We start from the raw sequence: 12,858 nt of genomic DNA, 5'->3' as shown, positions 1-12,858 counted from the left end.
ACTGTAGAGGTTTCAGTCCATAATCAGCTGGCTTTAAGGCACGGTGGCATGGCAGCGGGGCAACCATTCACAGCGTCAGAAGATACCAAAAGCAACAAAAGAGAAGGAGGAGGAGGAAGAAGAGAAGGAAGAGAGAGAGAGAGACAGAGAGAGAGAGAGAGGGAGACAGAGAGAGGGAGAGAGAGGGAGAGGAAGAGGGAGGGGCCAGGGAGAGGGACAGGGACAGGGAAGCCTCTTCCATCCCTTATATTGTATGCAGGCTACTTGCCCTAGGGTGGGTATAGCACTCACACCGTTAATCACAGCATTACAGTATGACTAACTCTAGTAGCACCCGCCCCCGCCTCCCGACTGCATGAGGCTTTGGAGGGACATCAAGACACAAACCATAACAAATTCAAAAGTACGTGTTATACACTGCAATACCATTTCTATAAAACTCAAAACCAAACACAACTAAAATATGTTTAAACACACAGGTGTGATAAACATATACAAGAGAATGAGAAATAAAAGTCAAGATGGGTGTTACTAAGGTTATGGGTATGGTTTAGGTTTATATGAGGGGTTGGCAATATTCTGATTCCTAAACAGGAAGACAGGTGTTCGTTTCGCTGTTGTGCTTCTAACCTCACACATCATGTTTACATAAAAGTATTTAAAAAGAACAATGATCAGGAAGGTTAAATGAGTTGATCCCCCATCTGCAGACAACCCAATCCTTTTCTAATATATCGGGACACATCTAAAGCATAGCACTACAATAGCATGCCTTGCAATCAGAAAAATGGTCCAAAGTACTCCACAGCTGGCTTCTGGAAGAAGGTAAGAGGTAGACTATACAGAGTCAATTTAGCCAAATAACAAGACCTATTACGTAGGCAAACTCTACTAAGTACTGTGCTGGCTTGGAGCATAGGAGTGCATGGGAGGACTGCTTGCAACAGGGTCTGAAGCACAGCTCTTCCCCAGAAGGGATCTCAAAACCACTTGGTGTATGTTATGGTTTGTGTCTGGATGTCCCCTCAAGGCCTCATGCAGTCATGGGGCGTGCTTCTAGAGTTTATGATTGATCCATGGTACAATGCTGGGATTATGGGTGTGAGCGCTATATCCGCCCTGGGGCAAATAGTTTGCATACAATATAAGAGAGGGAAAGAGGCTTGCTTGTGGCTCCTCCCTTCTGCTCTTGTTGCTTTGCTGTTTTTCCATTGCCATTTCCCTGTGCCATGTGCCACCCTGCCTTGGAGCCAGCTGAGTGTGGACGGAAACCTCCACAAACTCTGAGCTAAATAAACCTTTTCTTAATTTTGGGCGTTAGGTATTTTGCCTCAGCAATGAGAGAAAAGCAAGAGGGGGTACAAGGAGACAGCCACTTGTTAAGCACTGTATTAAGGTGCATAAACTATAAAGGGTCCCGGGATCACAGGAAAAATGAGTTGAGTCCATTTCCCAGTAAGCGCTCTTTTTCGATCCTTCCACGTGGGGAGTGGGTTTGACTGCCCCCACTCCAAGGTCCTTTTTAAGAAGTGTTAGTAATGGTAAAGCTAGTTTACACACACCAGCGGAAAATGAAGACCTAAAATCCTTTTGAAGCTCAGAGCAGTCTTGACATACAAACCCCTCCCCGGCAATTGAAAGGACCAACTCTCCTATTCTAAAGAAATTCCAGCTCGCAAAACACCGCCTCCCTCTGGCGCACGCGCAGTAAGCACCGGGACGGCTGGCTCGGGCCGGATGTAGGCGGAGCTAAAGGCGCAAGGCTGTACGCCACAGCGCGCGTGCGCACGTCGCACGGGGCGGGGCGTCGGGTTTGGTTTCCTCGGCGACGGCGACCGAGGGCGGTTGATTAGTGTTCCGTGCTGACTGCGGAGGCATGGAGGCTTCTTCCGGCTTGCAGACCGATTGCGAGAAGCTGCTTAGCCGCTTTCAGGAGATGGACAGTGTGCGCTTCGAGGACTTCACGGAGCTCTGGAGGAAGATGAAGTTTGGGACCCTCTTCTGGTGAGTGTCTGCCCACTTCCCGTGCTCGCGGCGTGGGGAAGCCTGGGCGCGGGCGCCGCGCTGCCCCTGGCGTCCCTCCTCGCAGCTCCGACTCGGAGCGGCCAGGCCCGGTCTTGTTCGCCGAGAACCCCACGTTTAAAAACAAACCAGTACCGGAGCAAAGACAGAGTCCTGCGTGATTGCATTAACTTTTCCGTGCAGCAGCCAGCGTTGTCTTCTGAAGTTCAAATTCGGTGTCACTTCCTTCCCGCCTCCCTTCAGCGGTTCCGGTTGCATTTGGGTAAAACTCAAATTCGGTAACACGGCCGGCAACCCTTGGTGCCGCCTCTGCCCACCTTGCAGCCTCCTCGCATTGCTCCAGCAATTGCCTTTGGCCCTGCACAGGCGTTTCCCAAGCCGGGAACCTCTTGCCCACAAGGACCGCTTTATTCTTCACCCACACCTGTGGCCAAGTAACAGTTCCTCCCGGAAAGTCCTGGCCTCCTGTACGTGCTCCGTTCCCGCCCCCATGACACCTATGCTTGTCTCAGCACTTTTACGACCTTTAAGCGTGTACAGTAGTCGAAGAAGGGAATGCAGGGTACCTAATGATTAAGAGCGCAGATGATGGATCCAGCTGTCTGAATTTGGATACAGGTCCCCTGACTAGGATTTGGGGCAGATTACTTGCTTAAGGTTTTTCATCTGTACAGTATTGTAGAGATGATGATAATACCTGATACAGTTGCTGTGAGGATTGAGAGAGCTACTAACGTATGCCTTACATGTGTTTCAAATCCCCTATTCGTGTTTGTGTACATTATTACTTTTAAATTTTTCTTCTGCTAGACTGAACTTGAGAACCATGATTGACAACAGATAATAGTGAAAAGTCTGATTAATCGATTGAATGAGACCTTAAGGTTAAAACTGTTTTGCTGAATAAAATGTAAAAGTTCTCTTTTTTTTTGTCTCTGCTAATGTAAACTATGTAGTTTGTAAATTACAGGGAGTGGGTGACGAGGAGCTATTTATTGTACAGCTCATAAAAGGAGAACCAATTTTTATAAATAGCTACTAAATATGATGCACTCATAGTTTAATTAATTTAATCTAGAGAGCAACTAAGAAAACCGAGTATAATTATCGTTGCTGTATAAAAGATTGAAGCTTAAGAAGGTTGCTTTTTCTCAGGTTGCAAATAGGAAGTGGTAGAGCGCATGTTGGAACCTGTATATGGCAGCTTCTAAAACCCATGCATGATCTTTCAGATCGTACTCCTGGGGGTGGTGCACATCGGGGAAATTGATCCAGGCCAGGGTTACCCCAATTTTTACCGAATAGGGAAATAATTTTGAAGGTGGCATCATGTTCCCCTCCTTACTTGTAATCAGATACCAGAAAGTCAGTGCTTACTGGCTGCAGGGCTGTTATTAAATGAAAATTTCAACACATTTATATTTGTAAAGAGTGTCAGTTACCTGTAGCTATTAAGTAAAACACTTTGAGACGTTTATTTTAGCTAACAGTGTATTAAAAATAGACTTTTTAATCTATTCATTTCAGGTGTCACATAGAAAATAATCTGTATTGCGCTCCAATTGGTCTGAAGTTGGGGCTGGGGATTTAGCTCAGCGGCAAAGAGCCTGCCTGGAAGCGCAAGGTCGTGAGTTCGGTTCCCGGTACCGGAGAAAAACAAAACAAAAAACAAACAAACAAAAAAAATTGGTCTGAAGTTGTAAGAAAGGTGTCATATTGACTTTAGTATGATCTTGATGCTTTTTAAAAAAGTTTTGGTGAAGTTGGCAGTTTCAGATAGTTTATTAGCGATAATTTCAAGTTTCTTCTTCTCTACTCTGGTCAGTTCGGCAAGTAAAGTTGGTGGTTTTGAAGGCTATAAGCCGTGTTTACCTGACAAGCCCTTTGTGCTTGAGTCCAGGAAAGGGTCCTGCAGGAAATCTTCACACTGTTATTGGCAACTGCTTTTAAAGAAGTATATACCTGTGCTACCTTTTTTGGTCATTTATTTACTTAGTGAATCATAATTTATATATTTTTGTTTTACAGTGGCAAAATGAGAAATTTAGAAAAGAACACATTTACAAAAGAAGCCTTAGCTTTGGCTTGGAGATATTTTTTACCTCCATACACCTTCCAGATCAGAGTTGGTGCTTTGTATTTGTTGTATGGATTGTATAACACCCAGCTGTGCCAACCAAAACAAAAGGTAATATTTGTGAGTTGTTCGCATCCAGTAGGAATGTGAAACAGGTACCCTATTCATTCTATATGTACTGACTGAAATAGAAATAGTGTTTCAAAATTGTAACACATTTATGAATAACACATCTTTTTTACTCTTTGTTATTGCAGATCAGAGTTGCACTGAAGGATTGGGATGAAGTTTTAAAATTTCAGCAAGATTTGATAAATGCACAACATTTTGATGCAGCTTACATTTTTAGGAAGCTCCGAGTAGACAGAGCGTTTCACTTTACAGCAATGCCTAAATTGGTATGTTGCCTTAAGTAATTGTCTTTGTCAGAATGAGCAGTTATACTTACTTTCCAGAAAGCACCTCAATCTTCAGAAAAATGGAAAGACTGTTAGTAGTGTTCAAGACATGTAGTTTTCTTGAACGAGGAGAAAATGTTTTCTGATTACTTTTTTCCTTGCAAAGTTCGGCCTCTGCTTTTTTTTTTTTTTTGGTTTTGTTTTTTTTTTTTTTTTTTTGGTTTTTCTCCGGTACCTGGACGGCCTCTGCTTTTGAATACAGTATGTTTCTGGACGCCACATATAAGCAGATTTGGGGGAGAGGAAATGAGATTTAGCAACTTCCTGTGCTTGTACATTTTAAAATTTGTATGTCAGAGGAGTTACTCAAAGAGGACCAATGAATTTTAATGTCAGTTGGTGAAAAGGTGGCACTTCTATGAAAATCTGTTGTTTTGTCAGTTTTGTGACAATGGTACTAGATTAAAGAGGTTCTGATTGTGCCATTACCTGGCAGATTGTTAACGTCTGAACCTCATTTAAATTTATAAGAATGTGGCTTGGCATCTAATGGGGTAGTCTAAGTCTATAGTCTTTGGAAGATGGATATTTAATAAGTATACACCTACTTACTTTTTAAAAATTCATATATATTGATAATTTTTATTGCTGACCTGTCAGGTAGTTTCCAAATATCCTTTAACAGACATCCACTTTAAAAGACATTTGTTATCCTTTAGCTTTCATATAGAATGAAGAAAAAAATTCAGCGAGCTGAAGTTACAGAAGAATTTAAGGACCCAAGTGATCGTGTAATGAAACTTATCACTTCTGATGTATTAGAGGTAAATTTGCTTTTATGCCCTAAAATGTAAAAAAAAAAAAAAAATTATTGCTGATTGTATATTGTGGTTATAACTACTTCTTCTGGGTATGGACAAATTTTTAGTGATTTTAACAAATCACAATGCTCTGTTTTCTCTAAAGCATCAAAAATGAAACACCCTACATGTATCTAGATTTGTAAATTTTGACACATAGTAAGAAACAGATGTAGAAAACTTAGATTGAACATTTGTGGGTTTATGTACTAATTCATGTTCTAAAACTACTGTGGTATGTTTGACTTTACATAGGTTAAAAAATGAGTTTAGAGTGACTCTGTTGATCTGTTAACAGTAGGCATTTATTTCCTAAGTTCTGTTTTTATAGTACGTACTTCCTTTCTAAGTTTCTTTTAACAACGTTTATTTAATTGGATGGTGATTAGATGGACAGTGTTGAAAAATCTTTTTGGCACGGGTGAGCAGCGGTACTTACAGACTTCTACCTGCATAGAAAGCATCTGACATAAGCCCAGTACTGGATTACATGCAGCCTTCTAATCATTGATGTTTCCAAAGAATATAGACGGGAAAGTGGTGAGGACACCTTGGTCACGTTTACTTCATCTCTTGGAACCTTAGTTTCCTTCTCATTAATGCTAGAATCACAGTCTTTTTTAAAAGGCAAAGTTTTGCTGTGTTTCCCTATGGTCCTCTAACTGCTGGTCTCCAAGGATCATCCTGCTTCAGCCTCCTAGGTAGTTGGAAATACAGGCGCCCCCACCTCACCTGGCTGTGACTGCAATCTATATTTTGTCCAGCTGTGAGACCTGAAATGCGGCGAAGCCCAAAGAGTGCTGAGTGGGGCATATAGCGCACAGTGGACCTGAAATAAGTGTTGCTTCTATTTTTCCCAGCTCTCTTTACACTTTCTAAATCCACAGTGAAAGAGGGATCAGAATTCTGATCTGCTGAAGTGTTCAGCTACCCCAGGGCATTTGTCAGCCAGGTTGCAGCTGTGTTCCTAATTCAGGGAGCAAATTGATTTGAAACCACTCTAGCCTTGTGCCATAGTGACTTTATTTTTGAGGACAGTTTTAATCTGGAGACCATGAATGGGTTTCAGATGGGCCAGCCCCTCTTTAAAATATATGAAAGATCAACGTTGTATGCCTGAATACTTAGAGTGAGGTCTAGGTCAGTATCCTTAAGCTTCTCAAAGGTATTTATACCTCTAAAAAGGTCAAGAATTGAAGGAAATGACATGTTTACCCAATGTCTGAAGATACGGTCTAATACAGGATCTATGCCAGATGTTTAGACCATTTTCTCCTGCCGTATTCCTGAAAAGCAGATGTTTTCAGTAGTTTTAAATTATTTTTTATAGTAGACGTCCTTATCCCTGTGTTAAAGTTGAGTTAGATAAGAAAGTAAAGTTATCTGAGGTGCAGAGACAACAGGGCACAGTGCGGTTAAGCTCATTCACATTTCTGAATGGCTGCAGCGCCTGTGAGTTGGAGCCGAGCTCAGACAGATTTATCATTCAGTAAATCTGACAATCTAAAGTGTAATAAAAAGCAAGTGAGGAAGAAGTATGTTGAAGTACAGGTGATAAAAGTACTTTGTATATGGGAAGGAGTTTATATTTGCTGTGTTTTTGGCAGAAGGGAACTCATTGAAAGTTTTAGTGATTATGTTTAGTGGCTGGTCACTGTTACCTCATTGCTGATTCTGTATATGTGAGCATTCCTTGCTACCAAGCACTTTCTGATTTCTTGGCCAGGTGTCGATTGCACCAGAGTTTACCGGAATTGATTGAATAGGCAGGTTTGGAGATGTGTGGATGTCGTCACTGTAGCCACATGTAATGGAGGTGTCACTAGTTCTCACGTGATCTGAGACACAGGCTCCTATGCCTGGACATGTACAAGTCTGACTGCTATGGGCTCTCTTCTTACCCACAGACCTGCCCATACGCATGAAGGTTTGGGGAGGCTAATTAATAATGTCGAAATGGTTCCATAAAATAAATACCTTCTATATCTTATCACTCAATTCATAATGAAACTTCTGGGCACTTAGGTTTTGAGATCCTGTGGAGGGTTGAATGAAAGTTGTTATATTGCAGTTTCAAGAAAAGCATAAATAACTATAGAAGCATTCTTTTATTTTATTTTACTTTTTTGACTGTGTTGGGAATCGAACCCAGGGCCTTGTATCTACTATGCAAGGATTCTGCTGAGCCACATTCCCAGCCCTGTAAATGTCCTTGATGTGACAGTATGATGTAAAGATATGTTCTTAGTTGTCAGAAGTAAAATTTAATGATATGTTATAATACAAATCATTTTGTTATGTCTGGGAATGCAATTCTGTATTTCTCAATTAGACTTTTCCTATTGTTTCCCCATAACAGTGTGGTTTAGCTAATGTTTGTTGAGCTGAGTTCAGTGAACTCATGCTTCTAAAAACTAACTGTTTTGTTAAAAAAGCTGTATTATTTTGCGTGATTATATTATTTTCATAGTACTGCTGCACACTATTTCCTGCCAACTGACAGTCACCTTAGAAGGTAATTTTGTGCAACATTAGTTTGCCTTTAAGTTTCTCCTCAAAAATTAAAATCAAACCCATGTATTTTCACTTTCAGGAAATGCTGAATGTTCATGAGCATTATCAGAACATGAAACACGTAATTTCGACTGATAAGTCCAAACCGGACAAAGCCCTCAGCTTGATAAAGGATGATTTTTTTGATAATATTAAGAACATAGTTTTGGAGCATCAGCAGTGGCACAGAGACAGACAGGTAAGAAGGGGGCCTGCTCCTTTGCCTTCTGCCAGGCATGAGAGTTGAGTGCTGAGGCAGCCTGGCTTCATGACTGCCTTCCTGAGGAGCTGAGATTTGGAGGGTTTTACTTCTCTAGTTTTGGCTTTGTCACTCAGTAGCTATGTCATCTGATTTGACTTCTCAAATGGATTTGTGTGTGTGTGTGTGTGTATCTTGTACCGCAGATTTATTTATAACCTTTGTGCTTGGCATTTCCATAGGTTGCAGATTGACAGTCTTTGGCCGGATCTGGCACAGTGATACATTTTCTCTGGCATAGCATTGATCCCAACATTGTTTTAAAATTTTGAATTAATCACCCACAGTAACAGGATATGTGCTTATCTGCCTGCCATATCCTGTACGTGATGTGGCTTGTCTATCTGCAGATTTCATCAGCACAGATGTCCAGTTTAGTTTTCTGACCCGAAGGTATGGATGCTGGAGCTGGGCACATCAGCCTTTTCAGCTAGAGAAACTTCTTCCTTGGAAACCTGAATGCACTATTGCTAAATTCATCTTTTTTTTGTTGTTTGTTTTTTTTGAGACGGGGTCTTATTATGCAGTTCAAACTGGTCTTGGGCTCACTTTGTAGCCCAGGCTGGTCTCGAACTCACAATGATCCTCCTGCCTCAACCTCCCAAGTGCTGGGATTACAGGCATGTGCCACCATGCCCGGCTGCTAAATTCATCTTTTAAACTATCCCATTTCATTTTAGTAAGTATATCTAGGGAAGAAATAGAAAAGAAGCCATTTCTGGTTACTTATTTATCTGGGCATGTGTCAGTGTATTCACAAATGCTAGAGTAGGTATTGTGACCCATAGATTGTCTCTCAGAAAGATTTGTTACTGATTTTGTCTTTCCATGATATCAATGAACCGTCTCAAACTTAGTTATAGAAAAGATAAAGAAGGGAAGAGAGGAGATGCTAGTCTTGGGAGGAAGACAATAATTACTTATTTTAAAGAGGGTAACAAGTTTTAGAATGTTTGAATACTTTAAGTCACAAGTAGGCTACATGAATGACTGTGGCATTTAATAAATCTGTTAGTATCCTTTTAATAGACAAACTCTCTTAAATGAGCAACACTAACTCAGGGGTGGTGGTGCAGGCCTGTAATCCTAGCACTCTGCGAGACTAAGGCAGAAGGATTGCAAGTTTAAGTTCAACCTAGACAATTTAGCGAGACCCTGTCTCCAAATAAAAAAGGCTGGGAATGTAGCTCACTGCAAAGGTGTGGGTTCGATCTCCAGTACTGCCAGAGTGGGGTGGAGTAGGGGATGGGGTAGGGGCCTGAAGGACCCTAATAAGACCTCAGAAAACCTGAAGGAAGGGAAAATAAACCAATTTTCTTCATGCTACATAAAGTGCATGCTGTCCTTCATTACTTAGAAGGCTTTCAATATTTTATTGATGTATTTTACATGGGTTCTGAAACCAAAATGTGATCTTATTGTCAGATGGTGAACCATGCTGTAATTATATGAAATGGTCTTGTAGTTTTTTAATGATTAAGAAATAACTGATCCTCAGTGTTGTAAAATTGATTTGTATTTATTGGAATTGCAAATGTGTGTATAATAGTATATATAAAGAAAGCTTCTGTTCTTTCAGAATGCACCCTTAAAATCAAATCTTAAAGATGAAGAAGAAAAGAGAGAAGGAAATGCACAAGAATCACAGGTCAGCACGCAGCTCTGTGATCACTTATGGAGCAGCAGTTTGCTTAGGTTCTTTCATCTTTTTGCGTGGCCCTGATTGCGTATATAAAGCTTCACTATCCTTAGTCAGCATTAGAGTAACTATCAGAAAAAGTTTTGCATCGTAAGTGCTGCGTGAAACTGGCCCACTGGGTTGTGGAGCCCTGTGAAGGGCTGTGAGGTGTGAGTGGGAGCGAGGTAGTGACCAGGTTTTACTGGTAAAGGGTAAGCTGCTTGTGGGTTCTTAGGTGCCGGCCTCTGTTTGCTGACTCCGGAGTTTTTTTTTTAACCCTTGCGGGTGAGACATGCGCAGTTTGGGCCGAAGTGGGCAGGGAAGGAATGGCGCGCAAGGCCTTGTCTCATCACAGTGGTTTTGATCCTGCCTTGTTGCTCGGGTTTGAGTAGGAGGGACAGCGTCTGTGTCTGGGGGAGGCCAGGGCCTGTGCTGGTAACCTGGTGCTCCGTGTATGCCCAGTAGGGATCCCATTTGCTGCCCTGTCATCTGTCTTACCTTTGGTAACAGATACGGGGTTTGTGATTTCACCTGGTGTCTGTGTGTTTTAACTGTTTTTCCTTCTTGTTTATTTTTATTCCAGAGATGTGAAAGAGCTGAATCATTAGCAAAAATAAAATCAAAAGCCTTTTCAGTTGTTGTTCAGGTAAGTTACTTCGTTCATAAGATAATTTGGAAATGGAATGTTTTTTAAATCACACTTCAATTTCTCACCAAAAACATATAAACAGTGTGTGCAGTTTAAAAGCTGAGTAGCAGCTCCTCTGTCAGCAGCCAGCCCGGCCTTCCCTGCCCAGCGCCTCCGCTTCCGCCTCTGTGCTTCCGCCTCTGTGCTTCCGCCTCTGTCCGCCTCTGTGCCACTACTCCTGAGAGATGGCCCCCTGCGGCTTCTCTTTGTGCTATTTCTTCTCTGTCAGCTGGTTCTTCTGGCCTTCTCCAGGAACTTTTTCATTTTCTTTCTCATCTTCCAGTTTCTGATATTCGTGATCTTGGGAAATTTTCAGGTTTTCTCCTTAGCCTCAGAGTTTGGTAATTCTGTGATAAGTGCCTTGGTCTGGGTCTTCTCATGCATTGCTCTTGGCAGTCCAGGTGGCCATCCTTTTAGTCTGCCACCCTAGGGTTCTGAGGAATTTTTTTGTGTTTCTTTAATGTTAACTCTTTGTGGGTTTTTTGAGAAAGGGTCTCGCTATGTAGTTCAGGCTGGCCTTGAACTTACAGTGATCCTCCTACCTCAGTCTCCTGAGTGCTGGGATTACAGGCGTGTGCCTCCACACCCAACTCTTTTTTTTTTTTTCCTAGTACCAGGAATTGAACTCAGGATCTCGCACTTGCCAGGCAGGCGCTGTGCCGCTGAGCTAAATCGCCAGCTCCCCAGCTCTTAACTTGATTGTTAAAGAATTTCTGCTGACATTTTTTCATACGGAGGATTTTTCTTATTCTCTAAATCTTTAAAAAATTTATTTTTTTTCACAGGATGCAATAATTCCTCTCTTGAAGTATATTAGCTATAGTTTTTGACGTTTCCTGCTTATTTTGATATCTTTCTTTCACTTTACTGGGTATTTTTCTTTTTTTTCCCCTCTGGAAAGATTGAAGAACCCTAAATGTCTGCTCATATTTAAGAGTAGCTAACAGGAGTTAGCTAGTTTCCTTTTTTTCTTTTAAGAGCTGAATATATTTATTGGGGGAAAGAAAGCTTCTGTCTGAGATGGAAGGGGTCCTGAGTGAGTTACCAAGGAACCTCCCCTTTCTAGGGATTTTTATAGAACAAATCCATGAGGAGAGGTGGGTCCAAGGTGGGGAAAAATGGGAAATCGCAAGGTGTGCATAAGGTGGGACAAAACTATGGTCAACCAATAAGATTATGAGTATGATTGCTCAGGTAAAATTTATTAAATTGGGATCAAATGGGGAAGTCACAAGCAAGCCAGATTGCCAGATCGGTCATTGCCCATTACTCCCTCACAGCAGTTCGGGGTACTTCTTCAGAAGGGGGAATGTTACAGGGAGCTACGTTAGATAAAAATACTATAGGCAGTCCGATGGGGCTAGGCCCTCAAGGGAGTCAGTGCAGAAGACTAGATACCTTGCAGCTGTGGGAGAGACAGACACCTCTGCTGTGGGCCAGACCTGAAGACAAAGGATAAAAAAATGCACCCATGTACTTCCTAAGCATAAACTTCAGGGATTGATATTCTAAATAGGTAGCAGTCACCTTGAGGAAGCCAGGTAGAGCCACTAACCCAGCCCCCTACAGGAAGAGCCCCTGTTCTGTGTTCATGCCCCTACTTTTCTTTTTCCTGTATCTAGTCACTTTGAATAAAGAGCAGTCCTGTCCTCCCTTGTGTGGGAGGGGAGGGGAGGGTGTGAGGCAGGCATCGGTGCCCGGGGAACTGCTTGCAAAGTGAGCCGGAGGCCCTTCTCTACTGGCTGCCATCCTTTCCCTACTCTGCACTGAGGCTTCCTCCCCGTCCTCAGGGATGCCGTGACCTGAAGATGGCCTGAAGCTGGTGGCCTGCTGGGGTAGGTCTCCCCGGAGGGTGAGCCCGCCTTTAGGAGTGGGAAGCAGGACACTTCCTGGGCAGACTGATCACATCTACCCTCTTTTCCAGACTGCAGTTCCTGGTGCTTGCTTTATCCAGCTTCCACAGCGCAGTGTAGGCAGTTAGCTTGTGGCCTTCTTTGTTCTCTCAACTCGCCCTTGCTGGCTTTTCCGGTTTCCATCTCCTAAGTTTTATTTCCTGTTACTTCTGCTTTTGGGCATTTTTCTTTCACTGTCATGTTAGTGGGGTTTCAGAATGGAGTACTGAGAAATTCATGTGCTTAATTGCAGATTTTTTTCTCTAGACTTTTTCCATGAATCTAAGAATATGTTTATTTCATGGAAAAGTACTAGCATTCCCCAGTTTGTTTTATTTATTTATTTATTTATGTGTTTATTTTTGGTACCAGGAGTCAAACTCAGGACCTTGTGCTTGCTAGGCAGGCGCTTGTGCTGCTGAGCTATATCC

General features: G+C 42.2%; 1 protein-coding gene across 1 annotated transcript in view; it reads left to right on the top strand.

Annotated features, from left to right (window-relative positions):
* Positions 1-1,797: 1,797 nt before the first annotated feature.
* Snapc1 (small nuclear RNA activating complex, polypeptide 1, 43kDa) overlaps positions 1,798-12,858 on the top strand; it is a 25,525-nt gene continuing 14,464 nt past the window's right edge. Inside the window, exons 1-7 of the mRNA XM_005399162.2 lie at positions 1,798-2,004; positions 4,051-4,210; positions 4,357-4,497; positions 5,217-5,321; positions 7,951-8,109; positions 9,749-9,817; positions 10,431-10,493. Coding sequence (XP_005399219.1) covers positions 1,877-2,004; positions 4,051-4,210; positions 4,357-4,497; positions 5,217-5,321; positions 7,951-8,109; positions 9,749-9,817; positions 10,431-10,493 — 825 coding nt within the window. The 5' untranslated portion in view covers positions 1,798-1,876. The remainder of the gene's footprint in view (positions 2,005-4,050; positions 4,211-4,356; positions 4,498-5,216; positions 5,322-7,950; positions 8,110-9,748; positions 9,818-10,430; positions 10,494-12,858) is intronic.

Source organism: Chinchilla lanigera, unplaced genomic scaffold, assembly GCF_000276665.1.
Source record: "Chinchilla lanigera isolate Chin_1 unplaced genomic scaffold, ChiLan1.0 scaffold00065, whole genome shotgun sequence".
Taxonomy (NCBI): domain Eukaryota; kingdom Metazoa; phylum Chordata; class Mammalia; order Rodentia; family Chinchillidae; genus Chinchilla; species Chinchilla lanigera.
The sequence above is the reverse complement of the archived record's forward strand: the minus strand, read 5'-3'. Positions and strand labels throughout refer to the sequence as shown.